Genomic DNA, 24,378 nt, shown 5'->3' on the forward strand with positions numbered 1-24,378 from the left:
TGTTTATCTTTTTCATTCTCTTCCTCTCGTAGTCTCTGTGCTACTCACAGGCAAGCGGACTTGAGCCTGATCTACACTCTGAGATCCTCTCAATTCAGTCTGAAATTCAGTCCCTGATGTTAGACCCAGTCCGCTCTGCGTTACGAGACTGTGGTCGCCTCCTTAATATCCCTGTGATGCATGGTGACCTCGCTCTTCAAGTAAGTAAGTAAGTCGTGACGTATTGTCAAGTATGGTGACCCATACTCGAACTCGAAATTGGTGCTCTGCGTTTAACCCATCCAAGTGCACACACACAGCAGTGAGTAGTGAACAAATCCACACACACACACACACACACACCGTGAACACACACCCGGAGCAGTGGGCAGCCATGCTGCAGCGCCCGGGGAGCAGTTGGGGGTTCGGTGTCTTGCTCAAGGGCACCTCAGTCGTGGTATTGAGGGTGGAGAGAGCGCTGGACATTCCCTCCCCCCACCTACAATTCCTGCCGGCCGGGGGCTCGAACTCGCAACCTTTCGATTACGAGTCCGACTCTCTAACCATTAGGCCACGACTTCCCCACGACTTCAGTTAGCCAGGCAAAATTACTACACCTCCAGGCAGACTGAAGTTCGTGACCAGCTTCTCCATCAAAAGGCCTTCTTCGAACTTGTGCGTCTGGCCCAGGATGCAGAGCTCCTTATGGGGAAGAGGGTGATGAAGCAGCTTGATGAAATACTGAAGAGGCTGGAGGGGGCAGCAGAAGCTGCTGCTCAGAGAGAAAACATTCTGACACAACCTCACCTAACTCAAGTCCCTTACCTTGGTTCTAATGCTAAACAACAGGTCATCACCTCCAAGGACACAGCCTTTAGCAGGTAACCCACCGTGAGTGGGGAGATGTTTTGTACTATGTAATGCAGGTTGGGTTTGTAAGACTATATCATCACATCTATATCTATATGTTCTATATTTTCATCCCCCAGGTTGCTGCAGATGCTTGAGTTGGGTAAGGCCCCCACGGAGAAAGAGGATCCATTCCAAACCTACTGTAGGCTGGAAACAGCAGCCTTTAAACTACAGGAGGATTTGGTCACTGTACAAGAGGCTTTGGATGGGGCCAGACGAGAACAAGCCTATACTGGAGCTCGGTTAGAAAGTGACCGAGATGCGCTCAACCAAGTGGCGTACTCGGACATTGTGCAGCCTCTTATGAGGCCGCAGGTATGTGCTAAAGACACACCTGCACTGGAGTTCTGCCGTCATGCACAGGTATGCCTTTCTGTTCTTTTTTCTTAACCTCACCACTGTTTTCAACATCATCCTTTGTGAATCCCAAGAAACGTGAGCAGATTAATCATCATATTCATAACTTATAAAAAGCATGCACCTATCAGTGGTTGGTCGTAATTGTTTGGTGGTGGGTTTTCCTGTGTTTTTATGCACTGTGTTTTTGTTTTTATTTGCTGGTTTAAGATTATATGGGCCAGATTTACTAAACGGGGGGAAATTAGCGTGAGACCGCAATCCCTTAAAAGTGCAGACGGGAGTGAAATGTTTTGCAGGTGATCTACTGAAAATGTTGAAATGAAAGAACACGAACACAGCACGCTCATATCCATATGACCAATGCAATTTACTAAGAGCATCGTAAATTAACACAGCGTCACAAACAAGCAGAGCCAGTGATAATCAGAAGTAATCCACTTAAAATACAGGAGCATAATGATTAAGACAATCTTTTTTTGGTGGTAAATAATGAAATTTTTTCAAATACTAATAAAGTACTGCAAACCCCTATTAATTTAAATACTCTCCTCCCATACATTTTCACTCCATGTCTTTAGTACGTACTGACTTTTTTTCACTGATATGAGCTATTAGTATATCTGACCCTTTGTGTTTTCATTCTTAGTGAAAAGGTAAAAAATTGTCTATGGCTTGTTTTCTTTTGTGTCACTGCAACTCCTGTGAAACAGTTTATTAGACTGTGATATTTCTAGTCCTCTGAAAACACTTTTGTTCTGCTGACACCTTTGAAAAGCTTTTTTAATAAAGTTACTCCTGAAAAAGTTTTATTAAAAAACCTTGTCTAGGTTTTTAGTTTGATCTATTTTTATATTTTATAGGGTTTTGCCGTGAAAATAGTCATAGCAGCTGAAATGACATTAAAAACAATTAAATAATTAATTGCAACACAATATTCACTTCTTCCCTTCTCATTGTAATGCAGAATTTAAATGTAATTATGATAATCCTATTGCAGTCAATTAAATCAGTTCTGATTATCAGTTGTATTTATGTTGTTCACCTCTGTACTTGTGTGCACAGTAAGCGATCAGTGTTAATGAGTATGTGTTTAGATTGAGATATGTGTATTTCTAGAACATATCAAGCAGAACAGGGATAACTGCAAGTTGTGTTTAACTCCAGTTCTCTCTCTCCCTGCTCTTCGTCCCACCTTTTCAAACTCTTTTCCACTGCATACACTGTCATGTACATGGCATTTCCTTACTTTGACTTTTACTATGCCTGTCACGCTTTCTGACTGCCTCTGTACTTGGCACTTCCTGCTATCTGTCTGACCTTCTCCCACCCACTCTCTGTTTAGGAGCTCACAGTAGTTCTTGATGAGTTGGAGGTCAAGCAGAAGGCCCTGTACACATCTCTTCAGGACATAGTTGGGGACTTGAAGGCCAAACGAGGGAGGCTTGAACACAGTGCCACCCTCAGGAGAGAGAGGGAACTGTATGTTTATTTCCATCTGGACCCAAGACTGCTCAGCAGAGCAGTGAGAGATATAGAGGCTCAAGCAGGGGTTATGTAGAATCAGAACATAGACTTTGTCTACTTCAGCCAACAATACAGGGGTCCCTGCTTCAAAAAACTAATTTTATATGCAGATAATGACATGGATCATCGTTGCCTCTGTTATGGAGCTCTGTAGATCTGATTTATTAATTTTTATTCTTTTTTTCTGATATCTGCTAAATGTTAATGTTCTTTAGGTATGTCAAATTTGTATTTCGTACCTACAGTTTCACATCAATTTGCATTTGTACTTTAACAAATGTACTGCACCTTGTTTAAATTGTTTCTTATAATTTGTTTTGGTGATTAACAGTTGTATCTTTGTAAATAAACATAATTTGTAATCTCAGTGTTTGAGCAAATCTTTTTTTTGTGTTTCAATTTTTTTTATAAATGCAGTTTGATTCTTTGCCTCAATACATTTTAGGATTTTCATCGCATTTAAAAAGACCACCTGAAAAACACCAGCCGTCTAAGTGTATTATCTTTTGATAGAACTGAGTTGACTGACAGACATTGGAACAATGGATTTCCGCTCATATATTGTGTTGTGAAAAAGTATGACAGCAGTTTCATGTGCATGTTTGGTCCCTTTGCTGTTAGATATGAATCTAGCACCTTCTGCTTACATTGGACTGCTATTTTTCTGAATGTGTGTTTACAGGGTTAGGACAGACTAGGAGAGCAGTAAATGAGATGGAAAGCTACCTCTGCAGCAGTCTGAACGCAACACCTCTCTCTGCAGCTGCACAGAGCGTCATAGCAGCCCTTCGGGTCCAGTATGTGCACAGAACAGACAGAAGCAGAGCTAGTGAGTCAGAAACAGAATATTCTAACAATATTAAGGCAAGTTATGGCCTACAGGAAGTGGTATTTTATTGGGTATTGAGCTAGGCTTGGTGACTTTGAGAAAGACTAGTTCACAAACAGCTGTTAAAAATGTTTTTTTTTTTTTTTTTGTCTGAGGGAATCTTTAACTTATTAAAAATGACAGGCTTATCTGGTAGAGGGTTCGGACTGTCTCAGCAGCAGGGCAGAGATGACAGAAATCAAGATTTGTTTGCAGGGACAAACAGGTGAGTAATACCTAGAACTGATACAGCATCTACAGTAACAGTTTTTATTTAGATATTTGCTGTGCATATATTAAGCCAACAATAATGTGTACATTATGTATATATACATTACAATAATGTTACATAACTACAAATAAAATAACTTCATTTGACTTTTTTGACATTTAAAAATGCTGTTTATGTACTACAGGACATAGAAAAGTTTTATTTTATCTTTGTCTTTTAGAACGTTGAATTCTAATGATCTGGTGGAAGATTCAAACCACTTCAAGTTAAAGGATGTGACCAGTAATGAGAGGTTTGCACTGTACTATGCTGGTGATATCGTAAAGCCCAACGTCCAGCCTTATATACCGGCAGCACAGGGAGAAGACAGTTTACATATGTCCTGCTTAAATAGCATTGGGAGCTCTCAGGCTAGACCAGGCAGCATGACAGAAGCAGAGATCTATAGACTGACCTTCAGGAAGAGGAGTTGGAATCCACCAGCAAGCCCCTCTGAAAAAGACCCAGTAGGTTGTGATTACACATTGCCTACTAACAACTGTCATCCAGCATCTGGAGAAGAAGAAAAGAGGAATGATATTGTGGACAAGCAGCAGAGGACTGGACAGACAAAGCCATTTTGGGGTGGTCGATCGGGGTTGACAGCAAAAGATAGCAGTGAGTCTGTTTTTGAAGATATCTCAAAAGAGGCCAGAGCTGACCAAGATGTGTTCATACAAGTGCAGCATAGTAATCATATGTCTAATGTAGAGAAATCAACATCTAAGTGAGGACCTGGAGAGCAGCCATTACTGGCAAAATAGCAGAAACTGAATTGTCACTTCCAGTGTAAAGCTGTGTACATGCTGAAATATGTGGAAGTGTCTCTGTCCTTGAATGTGTGCAAGACACATCTGTTAAGTAATTATTAATCATTTACTAAATGCTGTTTAAAATGGTTTTAGATGGCATATAGCACATCACACCGCAGCTTTAAAAAAATTTTCATGTCAGCTAGGTACAACCTAATGATGAAACAAACAGACACTACCCACATGGGCAGAAATGAGATTGGTCTGGTTTGACACGCACATGCATCCACATACAAGTGACAATGCTGAGACACTATTCACTCTTCTTATCGTACACGCAGATTCTCCCCAGCCAGGTGAGAATACAATTCTGATGCCTGTTGGAGAGAGAGATGGAAAGGTGAAATCCACAGCACCCCCCACCAGTGATGGAGTGCATCACAGCATTCAGCTCCACTCTCAGGTAATGTACTGACTCCAGTGCAGAGAGAAGGTAGTCTTGGATGTGTTGTGTCATCAGAGATGTGTTTGTCTGATTTTTCTGAATCTCAATATTCCTCTTTTTATCTACTTTGATTTTATTAATTGTACCTAATATATTTTTTTAATGTTTAAATTTTACTAAAAATATGCTAAATAGATGTTGAAAAAAAAGAAGAAAAAAGATTGGGAAACACTACTAGGCCACAGCTCTGACACGTCTTTAGGCCTATATTTTCAGTTTCTGCTTGCTGTTTTGTTCTCTTTCTTTATCATTAATGACCTTTTTACGTTGCAAAGAACTTTTCTTCTACAAGGTGTACTCTGTGAAACTGTTGGTAAGAAAAGGCAGCCCAGGCAAAACGTCTTTAAGGGATCAGTTTTGAGGGTCTCCCTGTACTCGGATGGCTCAGAGTGGTGCCATTAACGGCACACATTACATTGTGGGAATGAAGATGAAGCATCAATCTGCATTTATGGCATTTATGTAAAACAATGTGTGCAGAGAATGAAAAAAAAACTTGAACAAGTTGATGAAGTGAACAAGTACTGACAATGAACTAAGCACACACATACAATTCAAAGGACTGCATCCTTTCACCTGCTTACAGACTTATCTAGACAAATAACACTAAATTCTAGATGTTCTAAAAAGAGCATGAACAATAAAAAGTCTCTAACTAATCTGGGAATCAGTTATCTAGTGTGCAAGAATGTTTTGACCCTGAATGCTTGGTGTAGTTTTGAACTTTCAGGATGTTCAAGCCTACTAATGAATAATGGAAGTCTCTTGCTGCAGATGTCTGTTACGTAAAGAATCACGGGTCATTCAGAGGTTGAGAAGTACCAGACGAAGACTTGTCCTAGCAGAGATAAAAGTGTGGGTGCATCAGCCTAGAAACTGCTTTAGAAAGCTTTATAAGTGACAGCCTGGGAACTGTGTGTACATATTCTCTTATTGAAGCTTTTTTTAAGCTGATTTGTCTGGCGCTGACAGCCAAACTCTGAATAGGAAGGTTGTGTGTGGATGGCTGCCTGCTGCTGATTTAAGCTTTTTGAAGTTATGAAATTGTCTTTATTTGAATTGCGTGGAATATTTTCTTCACATGTAATAAGAGATTGTTTAAACTCAAATGCCCTCTTCCTTAACTCTACTCTACTAAATTTGTTCTCTTAACACATACAGGCTGGTGAGCTGAAATCATTTCCAAAGCATACTGAGAAATGGGAACCCGCTGGACCCTCACAGGAAGCTCCTAAGATCACTTCATCACAGGAGTTGCGCAAAAAGACACTCAGAGCCCTCAGGTTCCCCTCGCAGCTCTTCCACAAGGCAAAAGTAAAGGGCTCAATAAAACTCCTAAAATTAAAACTTCCACAGCCTAACGTCAAGAGGCAGAGACATCATCTCCGACCACAGAAAGAATTAAAGAGTCAAGGATCTAATAAACCAAATCACTCCAAATCCCCCAAGCTCTCCGATCCAAGTCTGTCAAGATCCAAACGAAGCAATGAAATGCCTTCAGAAACAGACAGAAAAGAAGATGGAACCACAGCAACCACTAGAGGGGCCTTTAGCTTGACCTCTGATCCCAGGGTGTGTGACACAGGCCGCCTCTCACAAGAGGAGAGAGAAACTTTATTAGAGGAGGCAGGAAAAGTCAAAGCATTTGTTGTTACCATGGTATACCAAGATGGCACCATACAATTGGACCCAGAACAGGTGTGATTACAGAATCACTAGATGATATTCATTGAGCTAAACTATTAAGCTTTGGCTGTACTACAAATTTTGATGGATATACTGTACACTACTGTTCAAAAGTTTGGCGTCAGTTTGATTTCTGAAGGATTGTTTGACACTGAAGACTGGAGTAATGGCTGCTGAAAATTCAGTTTCACCATCGCAAGAATGAATTACATTTTAAAATATTTTAAAATAGAAAACCGTTATTTTAAATTGTTATAGTATTTCAGAATATTACAATTTTGCTGTATTTTTAATCATATAAATGCAGCCTGGGTGAGCATGAGACTTCTATCAAAAACATAAAAAATCTTAAGATTAAGATAGATTTGCTGCAAATTATGCAGGCAAATTGAATGTTGTATGAGTGGTACTGTTTGAGAGAATTAATGGCTGGAAATATTCAATGTCTCTCCTAAAGAAGCTGTGCCCTTCAGTGTGTGGCCTGCTGGTTTTGCTGAAGAGGGATTTGGATTCAGAGGGACCACAAGACATACCACCAGAGAGGGTGCTGTACCTCAGACTAGAGCAGGCACCAGCTTGGGCCCAACAAGACTATTCACAAAAGCAGGATGTCTTTACCAGGTGTGTTTGTGTTTGGAGAGGAGACGAGACAGAGAGGTATTTACATGTAACTGCTGTCCTTATTGTGTCCTTGCTGTTTTTCTGTCACAGATGGCAAGTAGCATTACTTATTTGTTTTCCTTTAAAGGGATACTTTTACAGATGTAATGTGGAATTAAGTGTAGGTGATGTTCAGTGTGTTTTACTGTGTACCTGTATGTCTGTGCCTCCTTAGAGAGATGCTCATGCAGATGATGTGTGACACAAAGCCATTTGTATGCTTTAAAGCTAAAGACCTGCTTCGCACAGCACTGAAACACTTCAGCAAAGACTTGAGCTGGAAACAAGGTGGCACACACAATTTTTATTTTATCTCTGACTATTTAAACAATTACCATGTTATATAGAATAGGAGCTCAAAAGACTACATTGAAAATCTTTTTTATTATATAAAACATTATAAATATTATATTAGAATATAAACAATGTAACATAAATATTTATTAAGTCAATGATTAAACAAGCAAATATGTGACATTTATTTTGTTATCTCATGTAAACTTATATAGTAAGTCAGATGTTCCAGCTTATGTTAAAGCACACAAGACGCTCTTAAAATCATGCTTAAAATCAAGAGAGAAAAACTGTTTAAATGTTAACATTACCATTAAATATAGACTTTTAATGCATCTAATTTTTAAAATGTGGTAACAGTAGTAATGTGGGTAATATTTTTTCTGTGCAGTGTTGGGTTGTCATGTGATGGATCCTCAGATTGCAGCATGGTTGTTAGATCCTTCCGATTCTGCATCCTGCTTTCAGACCCTCCTTTCCAAGCACTACTCGCATTCATTTACGTCCACATCACTGCAACCTGTGCTCGGGCAAGCCAAGGTCAGATATACACATTTCATTCAGCAAATGGTGTTCAGAAAAGATCGCAGTGGTGTGTCTCAGTTTCGACTTTGAAATTACATTTTTACAGTGGCATTGTGCCTCTCTTTACTGCTTTCTCAGGTGACTCAAGTGATCTCAAATGTGTCTCTCTTATACGATCTAATGGTGGAACTGCATGACAAGCTCCAGGTAATTTAAAAAGAATCTTTTCTAAATAAAGCATTATGTTTCTCAGTTTTCTCTCAAGCTCTCAATTTTCTGTTTCTTTGTCTATAGACTCAGGGGCTGTGGCAGCTCTATTCTGGCATAGAACAAAAGATGATTCCAATTCTGGCAGGTCTGAGCAAACAGATTCTAGAGATAAAAAGTGAATGATTTAACTCAGAATGTCATTGCATTTCCCTGATCTATTCATTTCATGGTACAACCCGAATTCCAGAAATGTTGGGACGTTTTTTAAATTTGAATAAAATGAAAACTAAAGACTTTCAAATCACATGAGCCAATATTTTATTCACAATAGACCGTGGATAACATGAGAAACTGAGCAATTTTACACTTTTATCCACTAAATGAGCTCATTTCAAATTTGATGCCTGCTACAGGTCTCGAAAAAGTTGGCACGGGGGCAATAAAGGGCTGAAAAAGCAAGAAATTTTGAAAATATTCAGCTGGGAGAACATCTAGCAACTAATTAAGTTATTTGACATCCGGTCTGTAACATAAAAGGGATGTCTTAGAGAGGCAGAAGTCTCTCAGAAGTAAAGATGGGCAGAGCTCTCCAATCTGTGAAAGAGTGCATGAAATTATTGTGGAATACTTTAAAAACAACGTTCCTCAATGTCAAATTGCAAATGCTTTGCAAATCTCATAATCTACGGTGCATAACATCATCAAACGTTTCAGAGAAACTCTCCGTGCATAAGGGAAAAGGCTGAAGACCTTTGTTGGATGCTCGTGGTCTTCGGACCCTCAGACGACACTGCATCACTCATCAGCATGATTCTGTCATTGACCGTACTAAATGGGCCCAGGGATACTTCCAGAAACCACTGTCGGTAAGCACAATCCGCCATGCCATCTGCAGATGCCAACTAAAGCTCTGTTATGCAAAAAGGAAGCCAAATGTGAACATGGTCCAGAAGCGCCGTCGTGTCCTGTGGGCCAAGGCTCATTTAAAATGGACTGTTTCAAAGTGGAAAAGTGTTATATGGTCAGATGCGTCCAAATTTGACATTCTTGTTGGAAATCACGGACGCCATGTCCTCCGGGCTAAAGAAGAGGGAGACCTTCCAGCGTTTTATCAGCATTCAGTTCAAAAGGCAGCATCTCTGACGGTATGGGGGTGCATAAGTGCATACGGTATGGTCAGTTTGCATGTTTTGGAAGGCACTATGAATGCTGAAAGGTATATAAAGGTTTTAGGGCAACATATGCTCCCCTCCAGACGACGTGTATGTCAGCAGGACAATGCAAAACCACATACTGCAGCTATTACAACAGCGTGGCTTCGTAGTAGAAGAGTCCAGGTGCTGAATTGGCCTGCCTGCAGTCCAGATCTTTCACCTATAGAGAACATTTGGCGCATCATTAAATGAAAAATACCTCAAAGACGACCACAAACTCTTCAGAAGCTGGAAACCTATATCCCTAGAATGGGACCAAATTCCAACACCAAAACTCCATAAACTCATAACCTCGATGGCCAGACGTCTTCAAACTGTTTTGAGAAGAAGAGGAGATGCTACCCCATGGTAAACATGCCCCTGTCCCAATTATTTTGAGACCTATAGCAGGCATAAAATTTGAAATGAGCTCATTTTGTGCATAAAATTGTAAAATTTCTCAGTTTGTTACGTCATCTATGTTCTGTTGTGAATAAAATATTGGCTCATGTGATTTGAAAGTCTTTTAGTTTTCATTTTATTCAAATTTAAAAAATGTCCCAACATTTCTGGAATCCGGGTTGTATAATTATAAGTTTATTTAAATTTTTATTTGAAACAGTTTTAAACATATTTTTGAATGTATGTCACTGGCATTTCTTTTTCCATCATTGTATGCACAAACATGTGTATGTTTATCATGAAATTTTGAAATCGCACAAATGACACTATTGGAATATATATATATATATATATATATATATATATATATATATATATATATATATTTATATTTATTTTAATATATTTGTCTAATTCTTTAGTCACTTCATCGATTAAATAAACCTTTAGTACAGCACATTCATTCTTTATATCTTTAAATTTACTTTCACAGTCTGAAATGAAACGCAGTTTAAGAAGGGAGTTATATATCACTGTCTAATGAATAAGATTTAGTCTTGCATTTACAATAAAGCCAATAATTTTGGCTTGCTGCATTAACATTGTTCCCTCTTTCTCTCTCAGTAATGGAAAGCTACGAAATGCATGTGGACAAGGAAGCCATGAAAAATACTTCGGAGTTGCTAGGGGTAAGAGTGTGTTTGATTTTATTGTGATTCTATAAACAGCCATAAACCCTGATTTTCTCAGGTCTGTCTTCCATAAGGGAGAATTGAGGGTATATTGTGTGTAGTTAATATTAATGACTAGATCTACCACTGCTGGCATCTGCTTTCTCAAAAAGAACATTACCATCTCCTTTCATATCTCTTGCTTTCTCCCTCACGAGTGCACATATATTTTGTTTTCTCGAGTGCTTTGTGTATATTTATTTAATAAACTCTTGCACTCTTCACATTTCCTCCTCTTCTATCATTCTTCTGCTTTGTACATCCCTCTTATCCTCTTATCAGTTCTCTCAGAAGAAGGGAATTGATTAGTTAAACACTTCAGGATTATTCTCTGCGGGGTGTTACTGCACCTTCTGTATTTGAAAGTGTCTGAATGAGCAGCAGCACTCTTCTAACAAGGTCCTCTCTTGCGCTCTCTTTCTCTTTTTCAGTCTAAGCTGAAGCAGTTAGAGCAGGAGGCTCACCAGGCTGCAGGTCAGAAGTTCTTGGTGTCCAGCAGTGCACAGCTGAGACTGGTCAGTGTTTTTGAAAGGCTTTTGAAACTTTGCTAGCTATCTGCCTTGACATAATTTCTAAGCATAATCATAGATGCCCTATGATGCCCAAAAATGTTGTCTATTAGGTAGGGTTTGTTGTCACTTATCTGTTGATAGTTACTGTAATGTAATTGCAAATATACATTACAAACCTCTTTTCAGATTCTATTCGAGAAGCTGCGTTTACATGAACTTTGTGAGAATAAAAAGCTTCCCAAAACAATAAAAAAACAGCAGTCCACATCAGAAACAGCAGTGAGTACTCATTTAATGTCCTTATATGTGCAAACAAACATGAGGTGTTCACACAGATGTTATTGTGGTTACACTTTATTTTAAGGTGTCCGTGTTACAGTGTAATTATATATTTACTGAATAATATTAATTAACTGCATGTACTTACTATAGGGTTAGATTAGGGTTTGTCTTAGGGTTACCTGTATGTAACTCTGCATATTATTTAGACATTCTTAGACATCTAAGAGCATGAATGAATGTTTTTCTTTATTCGTCACCTATGATTCCTTAACTAAAATTGAAAGTAGAATGTATCAGTTTCAATTCAGTTTCTGTCTTTTTTGCACTCTATTTTAGCTATTACAACTACAGAAGCTGCATCCACTGCCAAAAATCATACTTGAATACAGACAGATTCACAAAAACAAGACTGCATTTGTGGATGGCATTTTGTCTTGCATGAGCAAGGTGAGACATTTGACATACAGAATTTTAGAAATCAAATCATGCACACTAGATGGCAGTACAAGAGTGTCACATTTGAGTCATTATTTTGACAATGTTTCTGTTCTTTTTCCTGTGAAATATTCAATTAGGGTTCATAACTGTATTTTTAATAATTAATTTTTTATCCAGTGTTTTCCGTTTATTTAGTTTAGTTTTTTTTGTTTTAAACCTCTGTTGATTTTGAATGCTCTTTAAATGACTTGAGCTGACAGAATTAACATACATTATCTTTTTTTTTTTTGTAAATTTTGTGCTTTTTGTTTTCTGTTTCTCGGCTTCTCAGACGTTCATTTCTTCCACATGGAATCAGACAAGTACAGTAAGCGGCAGACTGTCTGCTAAACATCCTGTGAGTGCTTCTAATTTGTCCATCATTCTTGTCATTCTTTCTTTAGAATAATTGAGCTTGTCGTTATTTGGGTCTTTAAGACATCCCTCACACCTCACACTTGTCACATATATTTATGAATGATCTGTGTCTCCTTCATGCTGAATTCAGTTAAGCCACCTCTGGGGTTTGTCCATCTGAGTATTCTAACTGTAACCACTGCATTTAATAATTCATTTCCACTGATGAGCTAGCATATAAATGAGCTTCATTAGCTGCTAGGACTAATTGAGAAAAATCATCGGCCATTAATTGCAGCCTAGGGATAGATCATCCTGAGAGTTCAAGTGATGCTGAATCATACTGAATAACTGTGATATTAAAGCTGAAATTCACCTGCAATTGCCTGTTCGGCTCAACTTTTTAATACTTCTGTTTCTCTGTGTTCCAGTGGGTGAGTTTAGTTTTTCATTATGTCATCAAACCGGCAGGCATGCCCTTACTATTTTGCCTTTCGTACTTTACTACTTTCCCTTCTCTAACTCTTTTAAAATCCTTCACGAGCAAGACTAAGCCAGAAGCTTTTAGACTATCTGGATTTAAGAAGGATTAGATTCATATTTTTGTGCTATATTCTGTGTATTTTGTGAGCGCCTCAGATGTTAGAAAGGCTTTGTATGTGAATTTGATGGCTTATGTGTGTACACTGCCACTCAAAAGTTTTTGCTTGGTAAGAATTTTTTTTTAAAGAAATTAATACTTTTATTCAGAAACAATGCATTAAATTGATCAAAAGTAAAGACGTTTATAATGTTACAATAGATTTTGGATTTTCATAAAGGCATTTCACATATGCTGTTCTTTTGAACTTTCTATTCATCAAAGAATTTTCAAAAATAAATGTATGATGGCTTCCACAAAAATATTATGCAGCACAATTGTTTTCAACATAGGATAATAATATGAAATATTTATTGTGCACTGTTTTGGCAAAAAATCAAATATGGCATTTTCCTTGACTAAGGTCTACATAGACACACTAGGGCTGTGCAATTTAATCGCATGCTATTGTCATGCACATCCCGTCAGTAAAGCAGGTCCTGTGATTAGTAGTAAATCTCCATCACCTGCTTTCAGATGGAGCAGCATTTACTACACAGAGCCGTAGTTCACTGACAAGCTAGGCAATATCAATAAATTTTATTTTTTGCCAATGAAACCGAGACTGTTAGGTATAGTCAAAGTTGTGTCCAATCACATAGGTTGTGTAATTTTAATGGCATGTCTGATTCCCACAATCGGTTGTGTAATACAGATTCTGTCCCTGCTGTTGGAGAAACTTGAATGCTGTCTCTGCTCTGCTGCAGAGGGGGCAACTGCCTTGTTCTGATATCTTTCTATAACACAAAAACTCACACTTCTTCTTCACTGTTGCTTTCTTCTCACTCCCCCTTTGTCTTTGAACACACACAAATCTGCCTAGTAGCTTTATTCAGCTTTAATACGGGTTTGCTTAAGACAAAGCTTTTGCAGGCTTTAGAGTCATAACCAAAAAATGAGCCGCCTTTGGATCAGAATCCCCCAAGTATTCTTGAACAGAAGACCAGACATCACTTATCCATCCTGAGACATACACGGAGACACTCTTGACAATAACGCCAAAGAACAGTCGAAGGAGAACAGACGTCTTTCTCCTCATCTTTATTTCTTTGTCTTCTCGCTGCCTTCATATCAGCTTTTTATATGCTATCCAAAGCCTTCTATCCTGCATTTCACAACCGAGAGCTAATCTCCTTGCATTTGATAAATAATGCCTTCAGGAGAAATGGTCTTGCGAATCATGTGATGTTCAGAATAGCTGCATTTTTCATTGTTTACTGCGTCACTGAAAAACTCTGTCAAGGTGTTTTCGAAGTCCAATTAGACAAACTCAAATAATCATGTGAAACAAAGTGTCTCCATAATCTAAAGAGTTTCCAGCTTTCATTGGATGAGTCATTACTCTGTGTTTGTGTGAACTGATTAATTACAGTTACATAAGCATTTCTTTAGCTTTAAAAACTTTAAATCCACCCACCTGATTTTGACAGATCCAAAGGGCCTGTGTGGAAAGTGAAATCTGCAGCCAGATCTCGGTCTATAAACAGTATTTGGTGAGTCAGTTTACAAAGAAAAACATTGGCGCTAAAAGAAAAACTGGGTCACACATCACAGGTGTTCATGCATGTGTGTTTAATGTTTGCTTGAACACCAATGCGTTTGTTTATGTTCCCACCTTCATGTTTTCAAGGGGAGCGTACAACAGGGAATCCTCAACAAAGCTTGACTGACTGCCCCAACAAAGCACTTGTTCTGTTTATCCACTAAAAACAAGTGGGCATTCATTGAGCATCGAGCTGAAACAAAAACATCATACAGCAAACCAGGCTCTACAAGCCATAGTAACCCATTAAGAGTCAATGAGATGTACGTCTGTGCTATTATTTTCACAGTGCCTGGTTTGATGAGCTCTAAAACAACAACCGCCAATGTTGATTGGTTTTCTGCGTGGGGCTCCGTTTCTGTGTTTATTAAGCTTTTGTCACACAACACAAACAGTAGCAGATGAGTAACATCAGCGAGAAGAGAGGGCAATGCGGCAACAGTGTGCTAATGAGAAAGATAGAGAGAGAACATATGAGGGACATTTTACTGTGGTTTCTGTTGTCTCGCAGGCTTTAGAAACATCTGTGCCTTGGCATCAGCACATTTTGCCTTGCTGAACTTTTTCTAAAGCTGGGCCACAGGGAAGAATAGTTAGTTATATTTCAGGAATGTGCCAAAGACTGCAGCAAATCACTTTGAAGAGCTCAAAATGATGACTCAGAAGTGTGAGACCATGTAGGGCTGTCATTATAATTAAATTTCACAAGATCAAATGATGTTGTTACAAATTTTACAGATGTTAGTATTGTGATCATTCTAACTCAAGCTAGTTCTATTGTCAAGCTGTCAAATGCGTGACGGATTTGTTGTGAAGGGTTTGTCATGTTCTGACCATAAAGAGTAGTTTTTAAAACCACAATTAATGATCTGGTTTCTCCAACTTTTATTTAGGAGCAAAAATCTGCTTTAAACTTGAAAGAAATAAAGATTTAAATTTTTTTTTTGGCCATATCGCCTATAATTCAGTCTCTGTCTAAGGTGTTTAACAGGCCATTAGCTGGTTAGTGAGTTAGTTCCCACCATCAGCATGCCACAGAATAGAGTAGCTTATGGTATGTATATTGTACAGTGCATGAGTGCGTATTTGAGGCCTCTACTGTATCTCTTACTCGGCCTCAGAAACAGCAGAGGCGGCATGTTTTGCCATTGTCATGCCAACAGGGTGCCGCTATGGGATGGCAATGGATCTCGCCCATCGGCTGGGTGATTGAAGGGTTTGTTGCCACAGAAACTGCGCAGAAACACCGGGAAGGGTGTACAGTGGGGGGTAATTTCACTTGAAAAGTGATGGAAAGGAAATGGTGCTACTCTGACGAATCCCTAACATAAAATTGTTTATATTCTTGAGAAAGAATGTGATATATAGTCTGTTGAAGGTCTTTGAGGGGCAGGTTGGTAAATTCTGTGCTTACTTTGCTCAATTAGTTAATCATCCAAACCTCTTTAACCTCTGAATCAATATAGCATATTCTCTAGCTGTTACTGGCCTGGCTTTTACCGCCCCACCTCACGCCTTAAACAGCTAATGAGTGCACACACACTCCGACTCTCGCTCGGTATCTCTTCTTTCGGCTTCAACACCCTCTTGTGTCCGTTAATGAGCATCCAACACCCCTGTGTGTAATCATCTTCTGTGTGGGCGTTGGTGTGTACTGCGGTAAAGATGAGCTAGTTGCAGTGATGTAAAGCCTCCAGCAGATGGCAGCAGCCCTGAGCAATAGAGCCATTAGAGAGGCTGTTGACTGAGAATTATTATATTTCAACTGTTTCTTCTTCAGTAGATAACTTTACAGTGCCAGCAGCTGCTTTCCCACTGGAGCAGCTTAGATGTTGAAGTTCTATAATTTCACTTGACTCATCGTCTCTCACTTTCATCTTTACTTTAAAAAAAAAAAAAAAAAGGGGGAAGTCGTGGCCTAATGGTTAGAGAGTCGGACTCGTAATCCAAAGGTTTACTTTACTTTACTTTGCTCTAGCCTGTATTCTTTGAGCAGTTTTAAGGCTTTGTATTGCAGAACTTCTCATGTTCTTGCCTCGTTGTTTATGTTGCGTCCTTCATTGATTCAAGTCACTTTGCATAAAAGCCTGTGTAAAATGTTGCATGCTCATCATCATTTTTTGGAGTGTGATGCTGTGAGGCTGATCATCTTCCTGAAGTGAGAACTTTTGTATTAATGCTGAATAGCCACAGTACAATGCTGTTTTGGGAAAATATGTCAGATTTGCATTTTTGGTAAGACTGTATGATAATGTACAACACTTCTACAGCATTTATTCATCTTTGGTTCAGTTTAGTTCTACATATACATTTTTTTATTTTAAGTTAATTGTAAAATTTGTATTGTTTTATGCTACAGTTAAAATAAATTTGTTCATTTATTTATTAGCAAAGATGCATCAAATTGAGTAAAGACACTGACATTGTTGCAAAAAATTTTTTTTTTTTAAATAAATAAATGCTGTTCTTTCTATTCATGGAAAAATTCCTGAAAAAAAAAATGATCATGGGTTCCACAAAGTTATTAAACGGCTCAACCGTTTAACCCTGATTTATAAGAAATGATTCTAGAGCACCAAATCAGCATATTAGAATGATTTATTAAGGATCATGTGACACTGAAGACTGAAAGTAATGACTGCTATAAATTCAGATTTGCCATCATAGGAATAAATTACTTTTTAAAATATATTAATATAGGTAAGTTGTTTTTTAATTGTAATAATATATCACAATAATACTGTTTTACTATGTATTTGATCAAATAAATGCAGCCTTGTTGAGCATTAGAGACTTTTTCTCAAAAACATAAATTTGACTTGCTTTTGAACGGTACAATATATTATAAAGTAACCTAAACTAATAAAAGCTGTGAAAACTCATTTTTCATTGTTTGTTCGTGATACTAATGCCTTGCATTTAAACCGATCAGTTGTCCTAGGGGAAATTACCATTTTTACCGAATGTCGCATCAGGGAAGAGGTGTGAGACTGTTACTTCCACTGAGCAAACACATTCACAGTCCAGTTACAAATTTTCATGCACGCTTAACATGCATAAATAGAAACCTCCCCATGTGATAGTTGCACTGAAACACACACTTCCTCTTCCTCTTCTACTCACATAATTAAAGAGGACCTGACTCAACAGCTGCAGAGAACTGAAGGGTGGCGTCTGTGTGAGTGATGCATATTGATTGTGTGTGTGTGTGTCAGCAGTAACAGAAGGAGCTGACCCAAGCTGCATGGTTTCTTTTTGCCTTGTCATCTGTCTTTGTAACCAGGATGATGCCAACGTCGTCACCCAACCCCACACTGTGACTGGACGCAGTATGTCGCACAGTAATTTGAGGCCACAGTGATGATTGACAGACAGACCGAGAGAATAAAAAACTGAGGATGGATGTAAAATCTGTCTAAACAGAGGCAGATGAGACAGACAGTGTTTGTGAGTGTTTGCGGTGAGCGATAGACTATTACCATGTCTGTTACTGTGAGAGAGCGAGAGATCACTTGTCTTATTGACTATCACTGTATGTGTGTGTTAAAGCTGGTGCAGCATATGTTCAGGAGGGGAGAGGCCTGCAGGGTGGAGACCAGACTTCTGTCACCCTGGCAACGCTCCTGCAGTGCCAGCACACTGTGTGTGTGTGTGTGTGTGTGTGTGTATATGCGTGAGGGTTTAATTGAAGGGAAGTCCTGTGCTGGAGGTGATATAGAAAAAGAGAAGAACAGTGGGTGGGTTTGTTGCACCACTGAGGCTGTGTGTTTTGCAGTACGCTCTGCAGGTTGCTCGTAGTGTGCAGGGTATGGACTCTGAGGGCTGGGCCGATCGCTCCCTGCTGTCAGAACTATTAGTATCACGCCCCCGGTCATGAATCAACCAACTCGCTCATTCTTTCTCATACATGGACCCTGCTTGAACATACTGTATTTGGAAAGATTGTCTTTTAGAAAGTTCTGAACATAAACATTATCTTTTAGCAGTATATTAAACCTGTAGACACAATGAGGTAACGCTTTATTTTAAGGACCAATTCTTACTGTTAACTAGTTGCATATTAGCATGCCTATTAATAACACTTGCTCATTAGTACTTATAAAGCACATATTCTGCATGAACATATTCTACATCCCTAATCCTTCCCAATACCTAAACTTAACTACCTTACTAACTATTAATAAGCTGCAAATTAGGAGTTTACTGAGGCAAAAGTCATAGCTAATAGTTAGTTAATAGCGCGTCTTGGTCCCCAAACTAAAGTGTGATCCAAAAATAATAAAACAATTCAAATCTGCATAGATTTTTATGTTGAATGTCATATTTGAGACATCAGGCTTTAATGGCTCATAAAGTGTCACTTCAATTTTATTCAGAGGCTCAACCTGAGCAAAAATATGCTGCAGTTACTGATATATGAGCCAAAAAGTAAAATGAAATTCTGATAGCTTGTAATGTAAATCTGTGAGCTCTTGTATAGCAGATTACTTTTACATAAAATGTATATAAATATCAGCTATCACTGTATATCTGCCAATAATATGTCTTCTTACAGCATATTTCAATATGGACAAAAACAATACAATGCAATACAATGAAGAATGGGAGATATACAAATAAATGTTTCTCAAAACTGATGTAGCTTTATACTCACATTTATTACTAATTATTTATAGATAATCAAATAAACTTAAGCTGCTTCAGTCCGGTAAATCTTCAGCTTGAAATATTACTAACCATATAAAAGTTATTCTTTGTTTAGTTTATAAAAAATCGGTAAAGATTTCACAGTAATAAAACGTGAACCACAACCTTATCAGGGACATTTTTTGAAAGGTACTACAAAGCCTTATACTTGCTATACTGTTAATTAGAGGACTGAAGGCATGTAGTAGATTTTGTACTACAGAGTTTTGGCATATTTTTGATCATGTGAATCATTTAGAGGCCTTAGAAATGTGCAAATCAAATTTGATACAGTATACAAATTAAAATCCATTTCATTTTTATTATCTTCATAGTGTGTAGACTCCTTAAACGAGTAAAAATGTAGGGCGGGATTTGATTGGATCATTGCATCGCTGTCATTTCCCATATAGGTTGCTGGATGGGAGGGATTATTGTCCTGCCTTCATGCCAGTGCACGTCATCAGAGAAGAGATATTGCAAGGGCAAATCAGTGTTTTTGATTAAGATTATGCGATTATGTCAAATGAAAAAATTATGATGTGCATGGACAAACCATTCATAATAAACACTGCCAATATTGTCAATTTTGATTTCATAGTGACTTTAAGGTTTTCTGTTGAGCGTTGATGGATTTTGCTGTTTGAAGTGACAGCTGCAAACCCCCACACACACTCTGTTTCAACCCCCCTACTCCCCTTTTTGCTTGTTCTCCACTTTTTGCCCTCTCTCCCTCTCTCTCTATTGAATAATTGATCAGCTGAGCTGTGGATGCGCAGTGGTGTGTGCTTCAGTCTGCATTCCACAACCTTTGCAAAATCACCTTCCATGAGAGTGAAGAATGTGTGTAAAGGAACGAAAAAACTGAATAGAGAGACAGAGAGGGAAAAAAGAATGAAGTTTACAGTGAGGAAAGGTATGTAAGGCAGATCGCTCTCAAGCCTTGACTTTCAAAGAGTGTTCAGTGCCAGTGTATGTGTAAGAGTGTTAATGTGCCCTTGTGTGTGTTTGTGTGAGAAAAGCATGGTGAGCAGCATTTTCTTGTCCAGAGTAAGACGGATTAGGGTTGGAGTGAAGCGCTGAGTCCAGCCTGATCCTCAGATCAATACCACTGTGCTCCTCCCTCTGCGCTTTCCTCCATCTCTGTCATTGTTCTCAAATTTCTCACTTTTTCCCCATCTTTGAGTGTTTGTATCCAATCAGTTTTTCTCAACATTTCAGCGTCTGTTCAGACTGTAGTTATCCTAAATTGCTTCAAATAAATAATGAATAAAGCCTAATAATATATACAAATAAATTAATTGGTTTATTTTATGTAAATGACAGGCTGACTATGATTATACATCTTATTACATGGCCATATACTAAACAAATGGACATAAATATTGAATGTATGTGAAATTATTTCCTTTTGTGAAAAGAAAGGTTACTTTGGTCAATTACACATCTTTATACAAAAGCAGTTGACTGTGAAATACTGCAACTGACCAATCAGAATCAAGGATTCCAGTGAGCTGTGTACCAATGTATATAAGAAAAGAATAATCTCTCTCCACCTCTCTTGCAGAGACTCTCTACCTCTCTTTCCGTCTGTATTATATTACTGTAGATCAATAGAGCTACTCAAACAGAAGCAGAGAGCCTTAGTTGCTATTAAAAGCTGTTCCTCTCTCCCAGACTACCAGCATCTATCAAACCCAGACAACAGATTTACTGCACACAATAACCTGAGATCAGCTCATATCATTCATACACACGTGTTAAAAACTGCAGCCCAATGCTGATCTTTGGACAGGATCATATCGCAGATACTGCGGTTCTAATAGAGATGTAGACATGGGGCAGTCAATCATGCGAGGGTGAGAATGCTGATCTAGCACTAAGTTCCTCTTCACATTTCACATTAAATGTAAAAACGATCAATCGATCAGCACTGATATTTGACAATGTTTTATGCAGGCAGTGTTTTAAATGTTTCAGTAATGAAAATGCTTTCAATTCAAGACACACATGACTGCACGTTTAAACTGAGAGAGAACCACTTTGGGTCTGTATGAGAGAGCGTGTGTCTGTGAGACTGGCTTTGAAGCTGTATATCGTTCTTCCCTCATCGTTTGCTGATTTACAGCTGTAATGAAGCATTGGGAGGAGCGAGGAATTGACCTTCCAACCAGGAATTCTCATTCAGACAAAACCAGACAAACATTTTATCTGCAGACTCATTTTCTTTCTCACACACATTTGTGCATGCCATCATTTCCCTTTGGCATGTTCTTTCTCTTTGCATCATTGTATCGCTCACATATATTTTATGAGCACTGAATAGCTCTTTTCAGATCCTGAGAGCTTAATTTGTGCTTTAAAGATAAAAGTTGTCTACACTATTTCTGTCCTCCAGAGGAAAAGTGGGACTATTGATGGTTTTACTACCGACTGCTCATAACAGCCCTCAGATCCATAGACTGTCTCTGTCTGTCAGGCAAATAGTTCAAAAAGCTCTCATGACTTTACCAGATTAATACTTTTTCTTCATCTTATTAGTGTCTTTCATCCTTCTCTAGATAGATAGAGGGCAAAGCATATTTAACATTTCTTCATAGAGACAGTTTGAAATTAATTAAAAAACCGAGGAAGGAACAGATCTCATTCATTTTCTGATTGGACAGACACCACTGCACCATGCTTTAGCGGCCTCAATTGACATTTTAAAAGCGCTCTGAAGTCTGCATATTTGTCAAAGCCAGGGCTAGATTTAACCTACTCTTTGTGTTATTGTGGTATTGGATGTGAGAGGCACTGTGCTGTGCTTTTCAGGGTGACTGAATCAGACACTTTCAAATGAATAATAACTGCTTCTTTCCTCCTGCAGAATTTTCAAGCTCTTCCGAAGCAGCCACTGCAGATTTCTAAGGAACAGTACATCCAAGGTAAAGTATGTGTGTAATCAGACACTCAAGTGTGTGTGTTTATAATATATATATATAGATAAGTGATAAGCTACCCATTGAAAATTTTGGACCAATGCGATTTTGGACTTGCTACTACTCGTCCAAGAATTCTGAAAAAAAGATGTATAATGGTTTCCTCAAAATATTAAGCAGCACAACTGTTTTCAACATTGATAATAATAAAAAAATAAATAATAATTTGAGCACCAAATCAGTATTTGAAAGGGCTTTATGCTTCCATTGCACATTGCAATAGGTCTACACGCTTTAATCTGAAGTTTTACTGAGTTTTTAAAAATCTGCATAACCCTTTACACATCATATTTCACCCAAACTCCTTTGCTCTTTCTCTCAGTAAGACTGGTGCAATTACAATTAGGCATCTTACCTATATAGAGCTTCATTCATCTTTCTCATACTTCTTGACTTTCAATCTCCTCCTTTCTTCAATCGTGTCTGTTTCTCTCCTCATGTCCTTTTTATGGACCCTTTCAGTACTCTGTTACCCTGTATTAAATGGCCGATATAAAAAAAAAAATGTTTTTAATTCTACAAGTGAATTTCGGCTCCAAAGCATTGATTTCTTTATCTGATTTTGGAGCTTAGTTTGTTTTTTTTATTGTTTCAGTAAAAATTAAAAACGGAAATACTACGATTATATATTGTAAATTGTGTAAGACTGCTGAATCAGTATGATTATGTGTTTATTGTGATGTTACTGTTGTTTGTGTTTGTTATAGGAAAGATCGCTGATGTAGTGACTGTCCACCCACGTGCTATGTTCATTCCACGAGAGGGTTGGACTTTCCTCTCTGCAGGTGAGTGTCTTTGAAAAGCAAAGCCAAAGCCTTTCCAAAACCCAAAATTTTATGTGTTATTTTGTTTTTAGGGGTTTATGCGGTGATGTGCACAGCACTAATGCTGTGTTTAGGACAAGTACTTGATGTATCCTGTTCGTCTGGGTATGTGTTTGTTTGTTCTGACAGCACTGAGCGTGTGTGAGGTGTGTCAGTGCTTTGTTATATAATGGTGTCACAGCAAGGACAGTGTAACCTGCAGCAGAAGAGGCCAGCCTTCAGACCCCATGGCAATAGCATAATCACAACATTGGAAACAGTCTGTTTTGACCCACAATCTCATCTGTTGCCGGACAGCAAAGTTACACAAATCCCCTAAACTCTCTCTCTGAGAGAGAGAGATGGTGACACAAGGGAGTAATGCGAGATCACTTGGTCTCTTTGATATTTTTCAGCCTCAGGAGTACTCATTCATTTTAAATGTTTACTGACATGTTCATATTTTGTGTGTGTGGGGGGTCAGCAGCAGTGTGAGTTCCTGTCCCTGTGGTAGCCTTGTCACAACCAATTGTGCAGTGTGCCTGGATCTTTCCAGAGGGAGAACAGAGAGAGGCTAGAATGAGGACAAAGTCATCCCTCGTTCCCTGCTTGTCTGGTGGCCTCTAAAGCACAGACTGAACTCCCCCTATTTTATCCTTTGCATCTCTCCTGAGCTTTCAGGTCACACCATAATATTTCACTTTATCCTTTTATATCAGGGTCTTTTTAACTAAACCATCATTCCCAGAAGGCCTTGCAACCTTTTTTACTTAATAGCTGCATCAGTCAATACCACCTTTCAATAAACCGGTTTTTCTGGAAGCCCTCTTTTCACTTCCTGAGGAGAGGTGAAGCAAACACTGAACTGCATAGTCACAGTATTTAGAGTTTGTTTTTGTTTTTTTTTCATATTGTTTATGGTATTTAGATATTTATTTAATTGTATTTATTTTTATGAAGGTCGAGTGAGAGATGGAAAAAATGGTGAAATTAAATTGAAACAGGATGAATTTCATATGAGAACCACTCATATGAAATTGTGATTAATCAAGATTTTAACTTTTAAGCCTGTGCAATATGAAAACAAGCTAGCTTAGACTCATCTATATAAATTAATGTATTTGCTGGTTGCATTAAGTAAAGCTGAAATAAAATGAAATATGAATATTAGATGAAAAACTTTAACGAAATATTGCCTTGGCAACTGACTGAAATAATATAAGTG

The 24,378-nt window shown here is 38.3% G+C and overlaps 1 protein-coding gene across 8 annotated transcripts in view; it reads left to right on the forward strand.

Annotated features, from left to right (window-relative positions):
- The window catches only part of LOC306856627 (DNA polymerase nu-like), a 49,575-nt gene that overhangs the window by 3,178 nt on the left and 22,019 nt on the right, over window positions 1-24,378 (forward strand). For 3 of the 8 annotated variants that reach the window (XR_013783033.1, XM_079395982.1, XM_079395983.1), the window contains exons 2-18: window positions 3,458-3,604; window positions 3,788-3,869; window positions 4,096-4,532; window positions 5,008-5,129; window positions 6,333-6,869; window positions 7,315-7,478; window positions 7,693-7,805; window positions 8,203-8,351; window positions 8,475-8,543; window positions 8,631-8,691; window positions 10,766-10,830; window positions 11,304-11,387; window positions 11,571-11,663; window positions 12,003-12,113; window positions 12,436-12,501; window positions 22,239-22,296; window positions 23,058-23,135. Coding sequence is in view for 6 of the 8 variants with exons in the window: in XM_079395982.1 (XP_079252108.1) it covers window positions 3,490-3,604; window positions 3,788-3,869; window positions 4,096-4,532; window positions 5,008-5,129; window positions 6,333-6,869; window positions 7,315-7,478; window positions 7,693-7,805; window positions 8,203-8,351; window positions 8,475-8,543; window positions 8,631-8,691; window positions 10,766-10,830; window positions 11,304-11,387; window positions 11,571-11,663; window positions 12,003-12,113; window positions 12,436-12,501; window positions 22,239-22,296; window positions 23,058-23,135 (2,404 nt within the window). In the remaining 2 variants the exon portion in view is untranslated. Of the gene's footprint in view, window positions 1-32; window positions 201-573; window positions 861-968; window positions 1,407-1,961; window positions 3,153-3,457; window positions 3,605-3,787; window positions 3,870-4,095; window positions 4,533-5,007; window positions 5,130-6,332; window positions 6,870-7,314; window positions 7,479-7,692; window positions 7,806-8,202; window positions 8,352-8,474; window positions 8,544-8,630; window positions 8,692-10,765; window positions 10,831-11,303; window positions 11,388-11,570; window positions 11,664-12,002; window positions 12,114-12,435; window positions 12,502-14,570; window positions 14,634-22,238; window positions 22,297-23,057; window positions 23,136-24,378 lie in introns of those variants that run through there. The other 5 variants (XM_079395981.1, XM_079395984.1, XR_013783032.1 and 2 more) reach the window with 5 other exon arrangements.

This window comes from Barbus barbus (genome assembly GCF_936440315.1).
Source record: "Barbus barbus genome assembly, chromosome: 1".
Classification (NCBI taxonomy): domain Eukaryota; kingdom Metazoa; phylum Chordata; class Actinopteri; order Cypriniformes; family Cyprinidae; genus Barbus; species Barbus barbus.